The sequence below is a fragment of the Lottia gigantea genome (assembly GCF_000327385.1).
Source record: "Lottia gigantea unplaced genomic scaffold LOTGIsca_142, whole genome shotgun sequence".
Classification (NCBI taxonomy): Eukaryota; Metazoa; Mollusca; class Gastropoda; family Lottiidae; genus Lottia; species Lottia gigantea.
In genome coordinates, this window is record NW_008707655.1 from 199988 (window position 1) to 222521 (window position 22534).

Below are 22534 nucleotides of genomic sequence, written 5' to 3' on the forward strand. Positions count from 1 at the left end.
ATTATGTAGTCCCTCTATGGTGAGTGTATAAGGCTTTTGCTTGGTTCCGACTATCCTTTGCCCCTCTTTGGTATCTGACAGCTTTATTTTGGGCTTTGAATTTTCTATATGGATGTGCACAACTAACACTTTATTTATCAAAGTTCTTCAATTTATAGCATAATTAAGTATATTGTATATTGCCTGTGTTTCGTCCGCTTGGAGATTTGGGAAGGTTTATGGCATGATGGTTGTGGTCTAGATTTCTTTGGCTTTTTCAGTGACACACTTTTACAAAATTATGTGTGGGATAATATACAAAGTTTAGTTGGGAAAGAGTTTCCCAAAAGATGATTCTTCTGCTTCACATTATGAGCAAACTCATGTGTTTCGTGCTAGCAAACCTTGGTCGCTATGTTTACTGCTTTCCTGGTTCTTGGTGATAGTAGTTGGGCTTTTCTCTTCATGGCAACACTCGTGTGGAGCTTTCTGTGTTTTTGTTAATGCTGCATCGTGCTTCTTGCATGAGTATAAGATTTGTTCACGGCTTTCCTCTCCCTGCTTTAAAATTGCATGCACGGACTTTATTTGGGACTAATGCCAGTATTCTCTAGCTAACAAAATATTATACACGGGTTTTGTTTTAACCATAAATACGAGAGGAATAATATATCATTCAGGGACGTGCTCAATAAGAAATAACACATAATCTAGAATGAAGGACATTGGTTCTAAACGGTGGAATTGAATTAATAATATATTAGATACAATATGTCTTTCGAACAGTAAAGTTATGCAAATGGATCACAATTAGCGAAATCAACATTAGGGCTCATTGAAGTTAATTTTGTTTTCCTTCGATTCAAAATTAAAATCTAAGTGAAAGTGTGCTAGTTGTGTTAAGTTGTGTACGCATGATGTATGCATAGATATATGAATGGATAATTAGCATGTGTTTGTATGCATGTATGTGTATGGAGTAATTAGTGCTGTGTGTAGTTATGTATGAAAGTAAATTCAGTATTTGTAGTTACATATTACCTTTTGTATGTGCACTGTCAACTGTTTATTTTTCTTATGTCTGTATTCGACGTGTACGTACAGAATGTATGAATGGGATTGTTGTTATCATTATGTGTAATGTTTATAAGTGTGTATTCATGCATCATAATTTGTGTGTCGTGTGAGCATTATGTGCTTTGTTTATGTGGTTGCGTATATTTCATTTATCTTTTGAATTTGTGTATCTGTATGAAATAAGCAAACACAGCCAGCATTAATCACTATATGTTGTTTTGAGACGTATTCGCTTTTATTATAATTAGCACTACTTATTAAAACTGATAATGCACGAAATTTATTGGTATGTGTTATCAAAAATTGTATAGTATATTATGAACTGTGTGTTGTAGTATAGTGTGTTGTATACAATGTGTGCTATGTGTTATTGTATGGATTATACAATCTGAACATTTTTGTCTTGTGCACATTGTGTTGTGTTTATGAGTTGTTGTATGGGTATCCATGTATGTGCAGAATTCGAACTGTCGATAAATCAAAAGTTATTGCGTTTATGGAGCATGGAAATATGGAGACTATCTAATCGAGAACCCTGGTGTATGTGATGTCATCATAAACATGAATTCCATACATATTCACACTGCATACCAGTTACGTTTTTGATTTTTTCTTGACATTATTATCAGCTGTAATTATTTTACTGCAGTAAAATTGTAGCATTAATTTTTGTGTGAGACCTTTTTTGCTTGAATTGAGTTACGAAATACAGCTTTGTAACATCAAGAGCTGTAAAGTTGTATTTTATTGTAATAATTGTAAATACAACTTGTATTATATTATTGTAACCATGTATCGTTGTGAAATAAAATTATGATATAATTATTACTTCAGTGATGTTTTCGATAACGAACAGTTCAAATTCGTCTATGAATATATCTTTCATATTATATCTTTATACGCAAGGCTTGATGGAACACTGGTTAAAGTGGTATGAAACGTTTCGACGTGCTTCTCACCGAGTCCTTAGGATTATGTTGCATAAGATTTGACCATTGCTTGCTGTCCCATTGAGCTCTGCCTATGTATCGTCATATTCGTATCAAAACGAAATGATTTAAGTCTTAAAGCTGAATACTGTCTAAATAGTTGCTATACCAACTGAAATAACTCCATGTCATTGAGGCTTTACGTGATTCGTTACGGAATAGAATTCCAACGCACCATCCATACGTCTAGAAAGGCTGAAGAGGCGGCAATCTAACTTGCCTTGCGTTATCAAGAATATTTGATACACATATTACCCATAGATGTATTAAGAACGAAGGCTAATTACTGCAAAAAAATAAACACTGTATTCACTCTCGTCTGAATATTCTTATGATCATTGCCTTACTAACCGAAATGTTTAAAATCAGCAAGAAAATCTGGAATCTGGAAAATCTGGAACAGTTGGCGATAAGTTGTAAAATGTTTTGTTTATTACGGAAAAACAAAATTTAAGGAGACATTTTAAAAGAGTTTATCACACCAAGATGGTAATTTCTCACATAAACACTACCATAATCCCTTGACCTAAATATTGAAAAACTGTATTTTTTGTTGGACAGGTGTTGGTGATCGTCAAATTTGTCAAAGTGGTACAAAACTTTCACATTCGAGGCAAAAAAAGAAAACAAAATTGTTTTAACTGAATCGAATCTAAAAAAGATCACAAAAATGTTGCACATTGAAGTCAAAGATCTTGTATTTGTAAAGTCAGTTGCCAGAAGAAATAGTATTTACAGTGAATGGCAATCTTAGCATCTCTCTGTGATTTAATGGTCATGGAATGCGATGTTTTTGAGTGACATTTTTTGCTTTCTTTGAATGAGTGAGAGAGAGTATATTAACAAATCTATACGACTGCTCGGTTACCAGTTTACTACTAAGAGAAATTAAGCCATATATAGAGTTTTGTCATTTTCTCAGTAGCATCTGGTTTTCCCATCTGAAATACTTGATCTTTACATGCTCGTACTTGACATACAACAGTAAGAAATGTAATGCAAAATTCGACTCATTCTTTGGTCATCTTTTGGTATGTTGGAATGTTGGACTGATAAAGAAGTGCCATTTCCATAAGGTTGGAATTAAAATGATTCTTATACAATAATGAAAAAAAGGTTTCATTTAACTTTTTGAATAAATAAATTTAATATAAAACATGGAATGCCAACGAAAAAAATACAAAAAAAACATTACAGATAGCACTTCATAGTCTGTAGAAAATACAAAATGCGATCTACATTGAAAGAAATTTTAGCAGACTATTATCAGCGCGCCCTTATAACCGCCACAAAATAGTAACATAACATAAGATGAGGCATTCAAACCTCCAGAGGCTGAAGAAGACAAATCTGCAAGGTATTCGAACCTGTGGTGTCCACAAAGCCAAATTAATCTTACTGAAAGAAGAATATGCGGTATGTACATGGATAATATGGAAACACAACCAATGTCCACCAAATATTAACCTTGATAATCACAGTTTACCTCCCTTGAATGAAATACTGTTCACAATTGCCTTTGTTCAATAACTTGAATTTCACACGATGTGGAACTACGGCGTCTTTCCGATTCTGGTGAATCCTTATTCTTGCTAAACATTGCACCAAGTCTTTTAGACATACTGACCAAGGAATTCCTTCTACGCTTGTTAATGGTTGGTCTTTGATTTTGCATGGCTTTAGCTTCCCGAATTAAAGCTTTGAAGGCAATAGCGATACTGATGTAACTATCAGCTGCGGAAACTTCGTAATACAAACATCCATTTTCGAGTGCAAGCTTGTGTCCGTCCTCAACCCCGACTGTCCTACGATGTTCCAGATCGACCATGTTACCAAGTAGAAGAATCGGGGTAAACAGTGATGCCCTTGATTTGTTCAGTGTATCCAGCAGTATTTTAGCTGCTTGAAACGAGGTTTGATCACAGATACTGTATATGATGATATAGCCGTCTGCCCATCCTGGTGTGTCTGATATGCTACTTTTGGCATCCTACAATATAAATTTTGAGGATTGGTTATGATTATTTCCCTTATCTGGATATAAAATGAACAGGGTATTTAACGAAATAGAACAGTGTGAAATGATCATAAGCATACGTCTTGTCAACTGTCAAGGTTGCCATATCTGAAGAACACCGCGTTTATTCCAGACGATAAACCACCCGAGCTTCTTCCTTGTGGACATGGTCTTTTGTCTTATCAACACGTTGTACTTGACACCATACTTTAAGAACATTTAGTTGAATATGATTCTGGGACACTGTTTCCTCTTTATCAAACTGACATTCTATTCAGTGTCTATGAAATACATTTTACTCAACTCCACAGAAAACTGAATTACCTTTTTGGAACAGGAGTCCAACAACTCGAGATCTGTTTGACTATCATCCTGTTTAATACTGGATCGGTACAGGAGATCTGGAAGAGAAGGAAACGAGAATGCTGCATAAAAGGTATACAAAGAAAGCTATATGTACAGCCATCATTTAAATCCCGAAACAAACCTGTAATGATATTATTTTGTCAAAGTAGGACAATACCTACTCATTAGTTATCTCCCTGTTTGTAAGGGATGAGTGGCCATTCTGCACGTATATCTTTCACCACAGATGCAGATTTATTCAATTATTCCTTTTGCCTATACATTTTTATGGATAACTGTCATAGGTAAAGGAAGACAGAGAGAGAAGGGGTTTGTGCTTAAAATTCATGAGCACAATTCAGGCATGACATACAGTATGAAGATTCATATAAGTATTAGCATTTTCATTTTCATAAATAAAAATAAGGGAACCCATCTTTAAGGCATGACATACAGTATGAAGATATGATGTAAAAAAAGGTAAAAACGTGTTTTACACTTTAGGCAGATTTTCCCTGATAATTTTCATATGGATTATAAGAATAATCATAGCACATCCAAAATTGAGTACATCACCTTTTCTGGTATTATTAAAATACAAAATATAGCTCAAAATTGCTAGCCAAATCCAAAAGCAAGTTTTATTTCTAATGCATTTAAGGATGGGTGTCCTCATTTTTTAGTGTGAAATTAAGCAAAGTATTTGATTAATTGGTGATTATAATGAATTATCATGTTTTCTTAATCATATCATTATGTTCTTATTGCATATAATTAAGAGTTAAACAAATCATTAATGTCTATGTATGTACAGTCTGGACAAACAAAACAAAGAAGACCTTTCTTGATCGGCCACTCATTCGAATTCTGCTGGTAATTCTCTTCTAATTTAGCTAATTATGAATTAATTATGGACATGTGAGACAAACTGGTATTTTTCCAAGTCATAAGAAAACCTCTACATACGTATTAGCATTTTCATTTTCATAAACTGAAAATAAGGAAACTTATCTTTAATGTATTGTACAGTCTCAAGCGAATGTGTTTGCAACAACAATAATCCCACAATAACTAAATTAAATATTAATATGTGCACATGTACACGACAAAGAAATATTGTAAACAATACAATCTGGGGTCACTATTTTTCATTCATCAAGTCATCTAAGGTCAACGTGTCTAGGTCAACCGTATCGATTTGCCAACTGTCCATACCAAAATGTGATTTTAGATCTAGGTCCCATTTCTATATATTAATGTCTTAAAAGACAGCAAAACAAATATATACTTTGAAGAGCAGGTAAACTATACACTGAATCATACCATACTATATGAATGGAGGGAACGAGATTGTGCGATTCTACATTTATTGGGCTGATGACATAAGAGCCTGCTCATTAGTATTTCTAAGCTACCTGCATAAGCCGATTCCTACGTGAGATGTCCACAGCCATAGCACAATGGGCATCAATTTATATTATCAATTTTATTAAAATTCTTAAATTAAATTAAAATGTTAACTGTCCCAACCATATGAAAGCAAGTCTTAACAACGGGTATTTTTCCCTAAGAATTGCACTAAAACAATGTCACACTTGTATTTGTTCTAAGAGAAAAATATGTTTACTTTCTTACAGACGCAATCGTGACAAATTGGTTTTAAAACAATGAATTAGAAAATGAGACGAACAAAGAAAACGGAAGAATGTTTTCATGGTCGTTTCAAAAATATAACCTTTATCAAAAACTAGTAGGAGACCAAATTTTGTAATTCTGAGAACCAAAGGTTTGAACACAAACAATATTAACTAGAGCTGCCTCATCTAAAATACAGGCATTTCCGATAGGGATAAAAAAAAGTGTTTGGTTGCAGAACTACTTACCTCGATTTGAATTATACTCTCCAATAAAACGTTTAGTTAGAAAACGAACCGTTACAGCTGAAATGTAAATAATTCACATTTACAGAGATATATTTAATAAATAATAAATAGCTCATGAATAAAACCATTTTCACAATGGGAACTTATATTATGCCTTGACTGCAATAGCCATTATTCATTATGGCTTATTTTTAACAAACTTTCTGTTGAGGAGGTAAAACTACAATCCAACCAAAACGTTGGATTTACAAACTTCCGTGATACACGAAAGGTGGCAAATGAAGTCAAGGTATAAAACGAAGTTCGTAATAGCTTGACATTGTGAAGATGGTGCTACAAGCAAAATAAGAAAAATCTGTATTTCAATCAGATTCTCACCAAATGTATACATATATGCTTTCTGATTTTTCAACATTATGAGAGTGCAGGTCGGATAGAATGAAATCTTTAATTCGTGCCCTCGTAGTTTGACTTCCAGTAGCAACCAGTTGCAGCCTTTCGAAATGATGAAATTTCGTTGAATTGGTACAAGTAGATACAAAAAAACAAAAATGATTCATCGGATGTCAACGACCTAATAAACAATTACACACAGACTTAAAATACAGTGAAAAAATATGAAAAAAATAAATCCAACGCATGCTTGTATGCCAAAAGTTTAACAAAAATTTAAACCATATCTAAACAGATTATGTTATTGCTATTGGAATGTTAAGTCGCCTGCGATCTAACCAACGTGTCAGTTTCCAATTCATACCATGACTTAGCACATTCAAAATACCTTTCAAGGCATCCACAGAGAATACTACTATGGTTACGTTAGCTGATTATTGATTTCGTCATTTGACACTGATTAAATATATGAATAGACCGAAACATCTACTTCTATCCGAGTCTCTGATAGCTCTTTTGAAAGTTGTCGGCTGGTGTAGAGACAAAAAAACAAGGATCTGTTATGTGGTGATCAGTAATCGTAATCATAAACTGTATTATGTTATGGAAAATCCTCATTAAACAGGGCCTAATTTTTCTGACTCTACTCTAGCTGTCAGAATATCTACCAGGGATATAGGTAGAGATGGGTGCAGATGTTTCGGACTAATATATGACATAGTATTTGTTTTTGCAACTCTTTGCTTCTGGTTTGGCTTATGGAGACCATCAGCATCATAAAGTTAGTAGTGTCAGGCATGTCAATCTCTCTCTAAATCTTTAGTATGCACAGTCTGAAGCTAACGGAGTCACGACGGGTGTGATCACAGTTGGGTCATTTGGTACTACAAATATCAAGATGTAAAAACGAACCATTAATAAGTTTTGGATTGATATGGGTTTTAATCACATGATTCGAAGATAGTTATAGACAGAGATGTTATTTCGCCACTGCAAATAAGCACATAATCTTGACCACGGCTTTGTTGCAGCCCTAATCATCGAACGAGTCAATGTGCTGGTATTTCAAGTGCATTTATTTAAAGCAACGTGTGATAGGCAAGAATCAAACTGCGTAGGTGCATTCGAGTTGAGTGATGTTGATGCAAGACGCAAGGTATGCCGCAGCTGTTCAACATTATAACACTTTTAAAAATTAAAGAGCAAACGAAAAATAAAATATACCTGATTTTCCGACTTTCTCATCACCTAAAATCGCCAGTCTCAGACTGGTCATTGTTTCCTTCATTGGTCAAAACTTCCTTGACCAAAACACAAATATGAAAATTGTCAACCAGTTCTATCTATCATGTATATCCTCAACACGCGAGTAAACAGTGGTGAGAAATTCTCTTTTTTTCACGTCCAATATTGAAAGAGACAAGTTGATTCATCTATAACTCACCGGACTCGGTCATTGAGACTTAGCCATTGAGCAATGTTCATTGAAGTGTAAGTGTACACACTTGATAACCGAGATTATATTTGAATGACCCACCAAGTTTTGTCGTCTGCCCTAAAACATCACGTGATGTAAATTGTAAATATTGGCGATTTGATTTGCTACTGTCACGTACAGGTGTAAAAACGGTAAACGCAATGTGACAACTAAATTTACCGAGTTAAAAATATCTTTCTCCAGAAATGGACCCTGATGAGATGACAATTTGTTGTGGATCTGACAGGAGCTTATCGCAACTTCTAATCCGTAGGTCAAACATTGAGTAAATCCCCTGTTACCCCTTGGTCCAATCCAACTTAGAACCAAGGGCCCACTTAGAACCAAGGGCACACCTAAACTATCTTGACCACACAGAACTTGACTTATACAAGTTGACTTAACATTGCATTACTCACAATGGTGTTGTGCCAATTATTTGAGTTTTCACAAATGATGGTACCGCACCTTTTTCTCTGGTATCACTAGATCAAATTTTAGGCGAATTCTGTCAATATTGTAGTATCACGTTAATTCATCTCTGAAGATCATAATCAAATTTCAATTTTTGGTAGTTGAACTTGTATGAACTTTCCAATTTTAAATCTGATGTCTGGTAAAGAAGATTATAGATTAATAGGATTAGTTGAAAAACAAACCATCACCCCTTGACCTGACTGTCTTTAAAGATTACCATTTGCTTGACCCATCGTCATATATTTAAAATATTTAAACCAATACAAAAGCTTTAATCATTAGTCAAATTTAAAGCCGAAAAGCACTTGCAATATTAATAGGATAGCTTGCCAGCAGTGGCGTATTTAGGGTTGGTCCATTTGACCACACGCCACCCCCTCCTATCAAGCCTGTCTTATTTTGAAGTAAAAGCGCCCTCTTCATGATCAAAATGCATCTCAGGCCATTTAAAAACCATTGGCTAGTGGGGAGCCTCTGGCAGCCTTTAGACCTCGACCCCAAGGGAACTTCTTTCGCCAACCCACTCAAGAATTCCCTATATGCGCCCCTGCTTGCCATGAAAGGTACTTTAAGCTGTGCGAAGGTTGACAAACATTACCAGCATGAATTACTTGACCTTTGGTCGTACATTTTCCTTGGAACTGTAGTTTCATTAGTGTTTTACCCTAAAATATAGAATAAATTTTAAAGAACAAGGGACATAACTTGCGTTCTTATACTCTCCCATATTTGAGTGATTTCCCACACTATCATAAATACATGTATACACGTATTGTATGATAACTTCTTTGCACTTAGACCTTGCACAACCCTCTAGTAAAATTACATCAGCCTCAAAATAGTTTTCCTGTAGGTTTCATACTAACTTCATGTTAAGGTGCGGGTACACGAACGGCTATTTTTGTCACCGACTAGAGTCTGCCGTTGACTAGAGGTGGAGCATGCAATTGAAAGGAAAATGAATCTTATTGGATGATGACAGTCTGTCTTGCAAACGATAAAACTATCGGAGACAATTATCATACTTGTGTGATTTAATAAATAATGTCGGGAACACGATAATCTTGCCCTGAAAGCACGGACACACGCGACATTTTACTCAAGATTCGAGTCTGCGACAAAAATCGCCCACCAAGACCGTTCGTATGCCTGCACCTTTAGGTTTTACATAAAGATTCTGGGCTGAAATGAAAGGTTCAAACTAGGTTTATGTTAGTTTTCACACAATGATTTGGTCAAGACTTACTTGACCCTTCGCTCAATAATGGCTACACGATTTTTCGCCCGTTCAGTTACAGTCTGGGGCCTCCGATCTTTAATTTTGATCACGCTTGTTTGAAATATTCAAAGTGGAAATACCGGGAAAAATCTTGTTATATGACGAATGGGGTCGAAGTCTATTGGATTTCCCTGATCTTTCTGTGTACATTATTCACAGGGTGGAAGTTGTATATTTGTTTTCAAATCAACATACGGCGGTCATTTTGGACATCAACAATCTGTCGTATATTACGACACTCAACGATCAATATGCACATTTATTCTTCAATGAAAAATATCTATACTTAGCCAACTTTGACCTAGATCTATTAATAGCTGCATTAGCTGCTATACAAGGAAATAATTCTTATGTTCTATTTAATTTTAAGTGTGAATTATATGCGACGGCATAAGACATTCGAATCTAATTATGGTTTTATTCCAGATATTTGTAAAGTCTAGGAACCGGTATGTCATCAAGTCAAGGATAAAGTAGGTAAGATTTTAATATGAGGTGTGTTTCATTGCTTCATTTCTTATTCAGATCCATAGAAATACGTCTGTGGGTCATAGATTACATGTCGCAACAACCGGTATTTTTACAAATTGTATTACTTTTAATCGCTTTTACACCTTGGGCCCTGTTCTAAAAATGATACAGGTCAAATGTCTATTCTTCAGAATATAAAATATAATTAAATTTTTATTATAATATAAATTGATTTTGCATGTCTCAAAGGCTAAGCACGTTAGAGATATCACGACGGTTGGAAATCGAAAAAGTTTTGGCTGATGAAACTGTTCATTTTTTGGATTTTTTGCCATGTGCACTGTATCTTAACTGATAATTCGCGTGACTCGTTACTTGGCCAGGTGTTTGCGGCAGCAAGCAACACCAATCTGTGGAGATAAGGGATACATTTGATAGAAATATAATATGGTTACAGGGACCAGAGGAGAATGGCGAGAAAACGCCACCTGGAGAAAAAACAAGGTTATTTGCTCTGTATTCATACCTTATTTAGTGTTAGCACACTATGTCTAATATTACTTACAATTATATAATATACAGAGTAAAGAACAATCAAAAATTACCAGGATACTGATCTGGTTCAATTTCTCTCATTGTTCATTGTGTGACATAGGACGTGAATTATACTCCTTTTTTAGTCATGCCATTTTAACGTTTATATGATACTCATTAATATCATCATCTATCGACACGTAATTTACAGAATGGAAGAGTTTGTATTGATACTTGGGACATACTGTGTAGAACAATATTAACCATTATGCATATATCTGCGAAAACTTTATTGATTTACTACATTTTCTAATTTTAGTTACAATGAAATTGAAAGTTCACCATTGAAACCGAAAGTAAAAGAAGGTGAAAATGGACTGCATATAAATGTGGTGGAAGGTAACAATTACTGTTTGAAATCCGGTGCGATGTATTTCAGAAAGAATGCATAGGCAAAATATGACTCAAAAGGATAAATGATCAAAGCGTAAATAATGGATGGGGATGATGAATATAATGTCCAGATTTCTGAACAATTACTACAAGCAGTTGATGAAGATAACGAAGCCACCGTGAGAGACTTACTAAGTAAAAATGCCTATATCAAATCTTCGGGTGAGCTTAATCAAATAGCAATAAACCTGGCCGTTAAAAAGCAAAATATACCAATTGTTAAATTATTATTAGATCACGGATGTGATGTAAATGCTTCTACTGTAGATGGTGATACCGCATTTATTAACTCGCTGCATCATTACTTAAAAGGTAATAGAGCTATAACAAAACTATTATTGCCATATTGTAATTGTATAAAATTGGCAGATGCACTTGAAACACGAGATCAAATCCCTGATCTGTGCTTTATTAATTTCATCCAATCACTTATTAAGCACCGTGCAGATTTTTTAACCAACAACAACAATAACAAATTACAATTAGTAAAACTTCTTTTAGCAAATGATAAATTACGATTGGTTTGCACGTTTATTGACGCTGGATTATGTATCAATTCAGTTACAGCCCACGACGAAAATATCTACCATCTTCTTGCCAAGTATTGTGAAGATGACAAGGTCGATTATACTGACTTGATTTTTCATAAGATAGATCTGCACCATAGAAACAAAGACCAGAACACACCCCTTATGATAGCGTCTTTTTTACACAATCGTTCATTTATTATGTGTTGTATAGAAGAATCGGTCCGCCATCTTGATATACAAAACGGAGAAGGTCACACGGCGTTACACTTATGCATTATTGGATTTGCTGGGATCATAAAGAAATTGAGTAAATATAAATGCGAGAAATATCGAAAAGAGTTGTGTGATTTCAACTATTTACCCAATTTTATGCATTGTGTAGATATCTTGCTTAAGGCGGGCATTAAAATTAATACTCAAGATATTAGCGGGAAAACAGCGTTAATGTGGGCCGTTATGACAAACAACAAAATTCTAGTGGACAAACTTCTGAAGGCAAAAGCCGATTCGAGGCTTTTAGACTGTAAAGGCCGTTCTGCAATACAATATTTCAATTTTATGGATTATACAGACGATTTGGCATGTTTTAAGTTACTTTATGAATATGATGGAAATAGAGGTTTAAATTTACCGCAAATTAATGGACAGACGATCATTCAAAATATGCTAACTTTCTCTGAATTATGGAACATGGACCAAAGATTGCTTTTCATTAAGTTTCTTATCGGTCGTAATATTAGTTTACATGAATTGAATTCATCGGAATATTATGTAAGCTATATTTCATTGAAAGATTTTTCCTCAAAAGAGAGAATGAAGTTACGAGAAATTTTGTACATCAGCGGTGCACCACATTCAGAAATTACCACATCTTTGAACTTTGATATAGAAGAGGAGGCCATGAAGAATTACAATCGGGGCGGACCAAGACAAGCATTTGCAATCTTTTGTAATAATATGAGCTTGGAAAAACTTTGCCGAAGATTCATTAGACAGCGTTCTGGCTCAAATATACAAGAAGTTGCGACATTTCTTGGTGTTCCACATATAAGTGATTTTCTGCTGTTGAATGACTGTCCAGAATATGAAATTCCCCATTCTTTAGACTATGATAGATTTCTACACAATCAAACCTCTCATGATTATGTAAATTATAACTTATATGATTTTGATTGCCAAACTGATGGTGATAGCAAATTATATGATCATATACAATACTTAAATGAAAATTCATTTTACAATTTTTCTTGAACGCATTTGTCACGTCTTTATCTACATTGCATTGCTTTTACATTACCATATAAATCCATTAAAGCTATCATGATTAAATTTGTAGAATCCTTACAATGAAATTAAACCCAGTGATGTTTAAAGGGAGAGATGCGCCTTTTTTTTACCAATACTTAAGTCACAGTAATAGAATTTTTTTTAGCTAAGCCAATCAGTTATAGTGTTCAAGGTTCGCCGTCAAAATTTCCATGTGTATAGAATTATCTGCGTTTGTAAGTTAAAAAGATGAGTCGTCTTTATGAGACACTGCAATATATAGAAAAGACATCTATAGAAATAGGGAAAAGAAATTCGTAGTTTGAGATATTTTTGAAGGAAGTATGCGATTTTCGTATATTTCTTGTACTTCTGAGGACTATTTACATATTCAAGACTCAACCCCTCCAAAATGGCGCATCCGTGCCTTAGTAGAAAGCAAACAAGTATAATATTATGTAGGTTAGTGTCACCTTTTTGTCAAAATTTCCTGTTGGAAATCCAGATACCACCTGTTGCAGCAGTCGTTGTAAATCCGATTGTTCTGATTCTTCCAGTTCTAAATTCAACCCGAGCTCCCCTCAAGATATGAGTACAGCTAGTTGTTATTACAATTAAATCCGTTGAGTCTCGGTGCTGTAAACTGTTCAATCTAATTGAATTGAAATCAGTTACTCTTAAAGAATATTCTTCATCTACAATGCAATCGAACATGTTTTCTGTCCCTTTTGGTGTCGTTATCTCAAAATTCGTCATCGTTTTATGAAACAAATAGGACACGCTTTAATTGGTCCGTTGATATAATGTCATCAAAATATAATTGGAAAACTTGTTTTATTACAATGCAGAAGAAAAAGGAGACGAAAGTGGAAAGTACGATGGCATTTCCATTATTTTTATTTTTTTTTTTTTGCATTGTCTTTCAAACTGTGAGAACTTGCTATCTTAGACATCAGACTGTTTGCGCCACTTCAAGAGCGACAAGGTATAAACTATGATATGAACAAAGAATCTCGCTAAGTGATAATCCACACGATGATCTATACAATGGCCTAATGCTTATTTGTATCGTCTGTTGATAACACCCGCTTAATTAAAGCTGATCGTCCATGAGGATTATCGCAATCAAAGCTGATCGTTATGACAGTACGTTACTAAGGAAAATGTAACTCTATCGATTACCCTTTAGAGATTGTTTACAGAGCTTATTTCGTTATTTAGGATAACATTGATTCAGAGTTTTAGTATAGTAAAGAATGGTGTTCCTTAACAAGTCGTGATTTGCGTTTTGCAGAAAGAAGCGTACACTTGCGTTTGATGAACTTTGTTAAGGGGAAACAACTCTTGGACTATCAGTGAAACATCGAATACCACAATGGAATAGAATTAAAATAATATGTCATCCACATCACCAACAAACAGTATCTTAAAAATGATATCTTTACGTCCGAAGAAGAAGTGTTTTAGAGTAGCCGTTTTGGGTGAAAACGGAGTAGGAAAAACTGCATTGACAGTTCGTTTTATAACCAGACGATATATTGGAGAATATGATCCAGATTTAGGTATGTTCAGATTGATTTTGAGTTTGTAAATGCTCTGTCCTGGCAAAATATTTCTCAATGCACACTGTATGGTGTTGCCCGTTCTCATTAACCCAATTAGGCCAAGACAAGTAAGGCGTAAAACTCCATTTCATTGCATTAACCAATGACGAAAACGTCAAATCAAATTGTGGATTTGAATAGCCGTGTCTTCAACTCGACTAAAACAGAAGCTTCAGTAGCTTGTAGGAAAAATGCATAAAATATTCACCGAAATTAGACAACTAATAAGAGTTAGATATTCTTTGCAAAAATCAACTCATATACCACAGTGATCTCAAGCCTGCTTTATCATTATCGTCCTCAGTTGGGTGTTAAAATGATGAACAGAACTGTTGTTTTTATTGTTAGACGCAATAATTTCAAATATAACGTATTTTCTTTGCAGAAAAGGTGTATTCATGCACGAAGTCGGTGAATGGAAACACTGTTGATTTTGAGATCATGGACACTGCAGTTCAGGTATACGATTCCCTATTAAATCAAGTCGAAACTGATGAAAAATTAGTTTTGAACGCATCTCCGGAGTGATTGAGCCTCGTCTTTCCTCATATGCAGTGTAGATATTAGGTGGTGAAAGCTGAAACCGAATCGACTCTCTGAAGCAATGGCACAGACATCAGAATATTTCTTACCTTACGGATGATTCGAACCCACGGCACCTAAACGCTTACAAACTCAATATATCCGTCTTTTCAAAAAGAATGGAATATTGCGTCGGTCTTTAAATTTTCTGCGCCTGATTTTGCAGGTGATGAAGACAATTTTATCAGGACAGCAGTACTTAAGTTTGCCTAAAATTTTATATTTCAGAATGAAAACAACAGGTTAGAAGAAAATATTCGATGGGCGGATGCATTTCTACTGGTGTATTCAGTAACTGATCGGTGTAGTTTCAATGAATGTACTCGACTTAGATTTCTTATTAACTCGTTTTGTAAAAAGCGGAGACCGCTTCGAATGATTAGTGACCCATTATCCAAAAAGACAATAAGAATGACTACCCCGGTTATATTAGTGGGCAATCAAATCGATAGACATTTGGACCGAATGATCTCCTTCGAGGAAGGCATTCGTAGGGCATGTGAAATGGGTTGTTTAGCATTTTACGAAGTGTCGGCGTCTGAAATGATCGATCGCGTTGTTGAGATTTTCAACGATTTATACACCACATACAAATGTTCAAAACCTATAATCTTCAAACGATCAGAATCGTTTCGGTTTGGGGAAAATGTGGATAAAACATCATTTTCGAGTGAAGAAGAAGATGATGACGACAGAGAACAAGAGCCACTACCAGAACAACTGGATACTTCGCTTTATAATAAATTTCGAAGACTTGCTATTTGAAATGTGCTAATAATAGCGATGGTTATCATACTTGATGACGTGGCGTATGATCAGCTTCCCAAAGTAATTCATATAGAAATAAAACGAATTTTACCTTTTTATTGTGTAAATCTGTACAAACTTTTGTAACACACCTTTAACAAAGAGTATGTAAGTGATCTTAGCACCTCGATAGAATAGCACCCTTTACAAGTTAAGTCAGTTGCCCTCCTGACATTTGTCAATAAATAGCGTAGACACTAGCTGAAAATGACCTTAGCAAAAAGACCAACAACAGAATTTCGCATAGTGTTTACTATACTCTAAAATGTGGCAAATTTTGGGTGTTTTTAGTCCAAAAGTTACAAATCTGCATTGAAAGTATGCACTTAACTACAACTGTTTAGCCTTTATTTCTCGAATAGTGAAAATAACACTTCGACACATTATAAGACCTTCAGTTAACAGTCACAAAGCAAAATATTTGACACTCCTATATTAGTGATATTGAAAGAAAGAGTTGTGAATATTATTCTGTAGTATAGTTCTCGACATTGACTTGTATCTTAGAGGTATATGCAGTATTTTGTTGCCACCTGCTAAATACCAATACTCAATATTCGACTATGGATATACCCATTTATCATAATGTTAAGAATAAACTTACTCCTTATCCGTTTTCAACTGTCAAGGGAAAAGTAAACTATATGCAGTATTTTTAAGTATTTTTGCAGTATATTTTGGCTGAATAGAACGAGTTTAATAGTTAAAAATTGATGCTAGACTACAAGCGCCTTATTACCCTCAGGTATAATTCAATAAAGTATACACGGATTATGTCCCTTGCAGTACAAAAATTAAAATTGTACAAATATCTGAAAATCGTTCTAAATATTCCTAAGATGGTAATAATAATATACGGTTTGGTCATTCTCTCGCCTTTCTATGTATATTTCCCAGCCGCGAGCCATCCAGACAAAAATTAAATATATTATTTTACAATTAAGAACAGAAGATTAATACTTCAAACAATTCACCAGAAGTTGAGAGTCACGTTTCGTTATACCGCAGTACTACATGGTGCTGTGGGCTTCATCAAAATTACTATTTTAGATATCTGAAAATGATTTTGGGTCGTCCATCTGAAGGGTTAAAAGCCGTTGAAATGAATTCGCCATCTAACTCTTGTAGTTGCAAACCGATATTGTGACTCATCATGAGCGGGGGAGGTTTGTCATATACATTACAATGTAAATATGCTAATTTTATACAAAGACTTAAAGAAATAATTGTAATAAAAATATTAGATATAGCCAATGCATAGTTTTATAGGATTTTTTTTAACCATTTGCAGTTGCCTAATGAGTAGTCAGCGATAACAGCCTCTGCTGGCAGCGGACGTAAATCTGTCATCAACAAACCAATGAACCCAATGAGTTCCCTTGTTCCCTGTCCTCGGAATATCGGGGTCCAATCTGTTATAGGACAAGATAGCTTTTTCCGAATTTGTCAACCCTATTTGATAAATAAACCAAGTACCAACGGTTAGCGGTTCCTTAAAAGAAACCCGAAATCCAACAATTTGGCGAAATACCATGATAGTGATCATTCGATTTGAGTAGGATTAACTGTATGTAACTGGGAATGTACCATATTGTTCTGAAGAAGGTTTCCATAATTGAACACACTCTGACAAAATTTATTATCGATAGATATAATTTTGTATCCACTTGGAAGGATACTTATCACGCATAAGGATGTATCCTGGCATATGGCTTATGATGTCTTTAGTATATAAAGCTACCGGACAACAACTTTAGGTATTCACATTCTAAGTGTCTGCTACCGACCATGATGATGATTTTGCTCTTCGTTTGTATTGGTAGGTAACGTTTACTGTTAAATTGGAATGGTGCAGAAAAGTAGGACGTAAAACTCCATTCGTTTTATTTTCATTTATGTTTAATTGGTGGATATTGAAATCAAAACCGTAACCATTTTTATAATCTGCTTAGGTTCAACTCTCATTATTGGGGATCCAGGATCTATATGATTCATGATCCATATTGTCAGCAATACATCTTTACTGACCTTCATCTTCCATTGCAGGCCTTGCTGCCAGCAGTCCTCTTGAGAGAATCGTCAATGGTGCTGACGCTTATTATGGAGAGTTTCCATCACAAGCGGGTTTACTCATAAAGTCATCCAATAGTCATATTTGTGGTGGTGTTCTCGTTAGTCGACGATATGTTCTTACTGCTGCCCATTGTGTTGGACAAAGGTGGGTATGCCTCTACGTAAGACTTTTTGAAAGGGGTTTTGATTCATAGGATGTTTATCAATATATGTCGCCGTCAATTTATGGGGTGAATTTAAACATATTTTGAAACAATTCCTACTAAAATGGAATAAAATGTCTTGTTTCGTCCTTTCAAAATTAGACGATATTCTATGCATAGTGTATTCATGTTCATTTATTTTACTATATTCATATTTTAAGTAGTTTTCATTATACTGGATTCTTAGATATTTGAAATAGACATCGCAAGTATAGTCAAACAATGATATTTGGTGTGATTAAAAATATCTCAGCACTTTCATGGATGATTTAATTATATATAAGAGTAATCCACTTTATTTAGAGGTTTTATAAGGACAAATTAAAATAAGTACTTCTTATTGTCCAAAAATAAAGAAGATTATTCGAGTTTAAGATTTGAACAGTGTCATGATTTATATGCCTAAATATTTTTGATCTACTGTACAGAATGATACAGGATTATACATGATGATAATTCTATTTCAGTGCCTCTTATTACCGAATTGTTTTAGGACGTCACCGACGAAACAATGCTGACTCAGCAGAACAATACTTGGACGTCACTAGAATCACAATCGTAAGTTCAGATTTAATTTGTGTATGACCCTTTGAATTAAATATAAATCAATATGGTCAGATATGAATAAATATAGACTTAGCTCCGAGTATCGGGCTTTTCTACCTTTATAAAATTTTGTTTTTCACTTTCCATTAGCACCCAGGATACAATCCAAATGGCGCTGGTTTCCCTAATGATATGGCTATGTTGGAACTTTCTGCTGATGCCAATACTGGTAGCAACTACATCTCAACAATCTCATTAGCTGAGACTAATGATGATTTCACTGGTCAGACCTGTACCATCAGTGGATGGGGACGTCTTGTCGGTAAGCTGGGCTTGGTTACTAAATCCTTGTTTAAAGCATTTGGTAGACATATAATATTATGTTGGTAAATCCTTTGCACTTTGCCCCATTAGCTTGTGCTAAATTTCACATCACCGAGTTGACTTCCACAGAATTTATCGTATGTAGGCTTACGAATTTACTATGGTAACTAATAAAAAACTTGAAGAAGCATTCAAAACAAGGGTTCACCGAAGTGATCAAGATTAAAGATGTTATATTATGTACCTTCACGTTTATTCTATTAGGTGGTGGTAGCTTGGCTAATACTTTACAGAAAGTTGAAATGACTCAAATCTCCAACGCACAGTGTTTATCTGCTATGACAAATGTTGGTAATGCTGCTATTTTGAGTTCACATATTTGCGTCCAAACATCTGGAAAATCTGCCTGCAACGTAAGTGAAATATATTAGTTCTGGTGCAATACCGTTACAGTTGTCACTATGCTCAATCGAGTGACCGATCTTCTATTTTATGGTAACGGACATCACGTTGCGCAATGCCATCAGTGAGATTTTGCCCAATACATCTGTTATATTACGAACATTGAAATAGCTGTAGTTTAAAAGCATATCGTTATTCTGAACTGAGCAGGGAAAAGAAACAGGGGGAAATCATACTTGATTTGCTAATCGAACTGCAAAAATCCATTATCTATACAGCTTGGGACCAATATGCTGCAACCGTAAAGTAGGCGGTTTTACATCATGGGTTATTGGTTGCTGCATGCCCAGCTATTGCTATCCTGGTGTTTATGGAAGAGTTTCAAGCTTGAGATCATTCATTTATTTCTGATTTCAGGGTGACAGTGGTGGACCAATGTACTGTAACGGTAAATTAGCTGGTATTACATCATGGGTTGTTGGTAGCTGTTTGACCTCCTACCCCAGTGTTTATGGACGAGTCTCAAGCTTCAGATCATTCATTGATCCTTTCTTAAACTAGATACATTAGAATTATAATTTAGTTCAATATCAGTTTTTTTTCAATTTATTCCCCTTAATCTAAAGCTCTACAGAATAATGTAGTAACCTCAACAGATGTGTTTTAGCGTCTTTACAATGTATGTTAATTTATTACGAACCTCGTCTTATACATTAACTGCAAAAGCCACCATGGGCCCAAAACTATGAAGGTGCCTACTGCTCATAATTCTGAAAAGCGCAATCATTTTAATTGCGATTCAATCCTTCGCCAAGTACATTTTTAAAGATCATTGTGTGATTGCTTACTATTACAACCGTTATTCCCTAGATATGTGGCTGATCTGCCGCTTCTTAATCAGCATGCTTGAAGTGTAACTGGAGGTGCGTGAGTGTGTTCTTGTACTGCTCATCTTTCTGAAAAGCGCACAAATAGTAATGTTTTGGTTCTACATAATTATGATGTATAAGCGTCTCTACGACGAGTCTATTGTCAAGTACATTTTCTTAGGATCACAGTGTCTTTGGTTACTATTACCATAATAAACTGGTAAAGTTCACATCATATCTCATAGTGTGGGTCAACAACTTAACGACACCATAAATTTATGCTAATGTAAAACAACTCCTTGCCAACTTGAGACCCACAAAGACATTTAATTCGAACATAAAGTGGATAACAGGCAATAAATCACCAAGTATTGTCGTCTACTATAATCATATTTAAAGAATAGGTTCTGTGAAATTTAAACAAAAGTGTACCCCTTTCGATTCTTTTCATCGGTCAAAATATCTTACGAAGATCTCATAAAGAATACAATCGATTCGACTAATCTTCCCGTCATATCGGACAGGCATTCTTATTGCGCTACTGTTGCGACGGAAAAGTAGCTCAGAGCGTGTAACGGTCGCCATTAGCTTGGTAAAAGTGCGGTGGACACGACAGGCATGGTGCAATTGGACATGTTCAAAACAAATGCTAAGATTCGGCGATCTGTTCTGGAACGCGTTTAGAACTCTATGGGATCGAGAAGATCCTACATGTATGCTGAAAAACTAATGTTGAGGTCAAAATATTTACAGTATCTATAAATTGTTGAACACAGTTGCTATTTTCACGAAGATTGCACCCACCGCCTTTCATGAGTGTCTTCATAATCAACTGAAGATCTTTCAGTAAAATCTGAAAATTTATCAGAAATCTGGGAGACCAACTTTAAAATGATAAGCAATTCGTTTAATCCCATTGATAACATTTCACACCTCTGAAGATAAAAAAAAAAATGAATTCGTTTGGACTCTTATTGGCCATTATTGGTAAGCAATATTGTTTCGTAATATTATGATGCTGCTTGCTTCATGCTTCCCGCAGTACGTACTTATATTCATAATACCCAACCTCACACCTATATCACTTCAGCACCTTAACATTCTAATGGAACTGCGAGATAAATTGTCTGTTTTCCTTTAACAGCCCGTCTGAGTATCAGGTAGTTTTAGGACAACATCAACGTCTACACGATGATGGAACAGAGCAGTATTTCAACGTCACTCGTATACATGTGGTAAGATCTTTTTTCAGTTTAGAGCTCACCATATATCGCGTATACCGTTTTGACAATCCGTTAATGGTTTCGTATTCTCTGTGGACGAACGAACGTCCTTCTTCGTCATCGCAAAATATGGCTTTTATAGTTGGTGAGAGGCGACCATATTTCTTTAACAAATATGGCATTTGGTAGTAGGCGGTCCAAAGGCGGACCGGCGGTCTAAATATTTTTTTGATAACAAATTTTAGCCAAAGTAAAGCATGACAGCTTTAACCAGATCAAATGTTTCGGAATTGAGAACAATATCTTAACACCTTGTGTCACCCTGCACCTGGTATTTTATAACGTCGATTGCCAATTATTTTCAGCATCCATCATATAACGGTAATACCAATCTAGATGGTTTTGCTAATGATGTAGCCGTACTGGAGTTAAGTGGAGATGTTGATTTAAGTCATCCTCAAGTTAGTCCTATACAATTAGCCACATTGAATACCGACTTTACTGGTTTGAGTTGTGAAATAAGTGGTTGGGGTAAACTTTTAGGTAAGTATTCACTTGCCGACGAGAACGGTCCGATTGGCGTTGAGGTAAGTAGATGGGTTCCTTAACACCAATAACTCTCTGAGATCAATTCTGGTACACATTATTTGGCTCGATTAGAAGATCCACGTGGTATGGATGATTATATGTGGTATATTTATGGTGTAATTAAAATGCGAACAGATCCATCT

At 35.1% G+C, this 22534-nt stretch overlaps 5 protein-coding genes across 5 annotated transcripts in view; 4 read left to right on the forward strand and 1 right to left on the reverse strand.

The window, feature by feature from the left end:
* Window positions 1-3170: 3170 nt before the first annotated feature.
* Window positions 3171-8025, reverse strand: LOTGIDRAFT_151492 (hypothetical protein). Its single transcript, XM_009049980.1, has 4 exons — window positions 7908-8025; window positions 6291-6347; window positions 4387-4463; window positions 3171-4035 (listed from the first exon to the last, which is right to left on the reverse strand). Exons 1-4 carry the CDS (start codon window positions 7957-7959, stop codon window positions 3553-3555), a joined length of 669 nt encoding a protein of 222 aa, XP_009048228.1. The 5' UTR covers window positions 7960-8025; the 3' UTR covers window positions 3171-3552.
* A 3390-nt stretch (window positions 8026-11415) lies between these two features.
* Window positions 11416-13155, forward strand: LOTGIDRAFT_172803 (hypothetical protein; the record flags this gene model as incomplete). Its single annotated transcript, XM_009049981.1, has 1 exon — window positions 11416-13155. The coding sequence occupies one exon, from the start codon at window positions 11416-11418 to the stop codon at window positions 13153-13155; it is 1740 nt and encodes a 579-aa protein (XP_009048229.1).
* A 1411-nt stretch (window positions 13156-14566) lies between these two features.
* On the forward strand, window positions 14567-15932 carry LOTGIDRAFT_97342 (hypothetical protein; the record flags this gene model as incomplete). Its single annotated transcript, XM_009049982.1, has 3 exons — window positions 14567-14732; window positions 15160-15227; window positions 15585-15932. Coding segments are annotated over 3 exons (582 nt in total), but the record flags the coding sequence as incomplete, so codon positions are not given.
* A 1997-nt stretch (window positions 15933-17929) lies between these two features.
* On the forward strand, window positions 17930-20303 carry LOTGIDRAFT_225501 (hypothetical protein). The gene is made up of 6 exons (XM_009049983.1): window positions 17930-17982; window positions 18210-18381; window positions 18907-18997; window positions 19136-19307; window positions 19574-19722; window positions 20129-20303. The coding sequence occupies exons 1-6, from the start codon at window positions 17952-17954 to the stop codon at window positions 20270-20272; spliced, it is 759 nt and encodes a 252-aa protein (XP_009048231.1). The 5' UTR covers window positions 17930-17951; the 3' UTR covers window positions 20273-20303.
* Window positions 20304-21592: 1289 nt separating this feature from the next.
* The window catches only part of LOTGIDRAFT_172806 (hypothetical protein), a gene marked incomplete at both ends in the record, with an annotated part of 1428 nt that continues 486 nt past the window's right edge, over window positions 21593-22534 (forward strand). Inside the window, 3 exons of the mRNA XM_009049984.1 lie at window positions 21593-21621; window positions 21725-21815; window positions 22169-22390. Of these exons, the coding sequence (XP_009048232.1) occupies window positions 21593-21621; window positions 21725-21815; window positions 22169-22390 (342 nt within the window). The remainder of the gene's footprint in view (window positions 21622-21724; window positions 21816-22168; window positions 22391-22534) is intronic.

Excerpts from the sequence above, each read along its gene's own strand:
- LOTGIDRAFT_225501 (XM_009049983.1), top strand. The coding sequence starts at position 17,952 with ATGATGATGATTTTGCTCTTCGTTTGTATTG. Across the intron at positions 18,998-19,135 it reads ACGTCACTAGAATCACAATC|CACCCAGGATACAATCCAAA; the intron begins GTAAGTTCAGAT and ends ACTTTCCATTAG. Across the intron at positions 19,308-19,573 it reads TGGATGGGGACGTCTTGTCG|GTGGTGGTAGCTTGGCTAAT; the intron begins GTAAGCTGGGCT and ends TTATTCTATTAG.
- LOTGIDRAFT_151492 (XM_009049980.1), bottom strand. The coding sequence starts at position 7,959 with ATGACCAGTCTGAGACTGGCGATTTTAGGTGATGAGAAAGTCGGAAAA. Across the intron at positions 4,464-6,290 it reads AGAGTATAATTCAAATCGAG|ATCTCCTGTACCGATCCAGT; the intron begins GTAAGTAGTTCT and ends CTTCTCTTCCAG. Across the intron at positions 4,036-4,386 it reads TGGACTCCTGTTCCAAAAAG|GATGCCAAAAGTAGCATATC; the intron begins GTAATTCAGTTT and ends TTTATATTGTAG.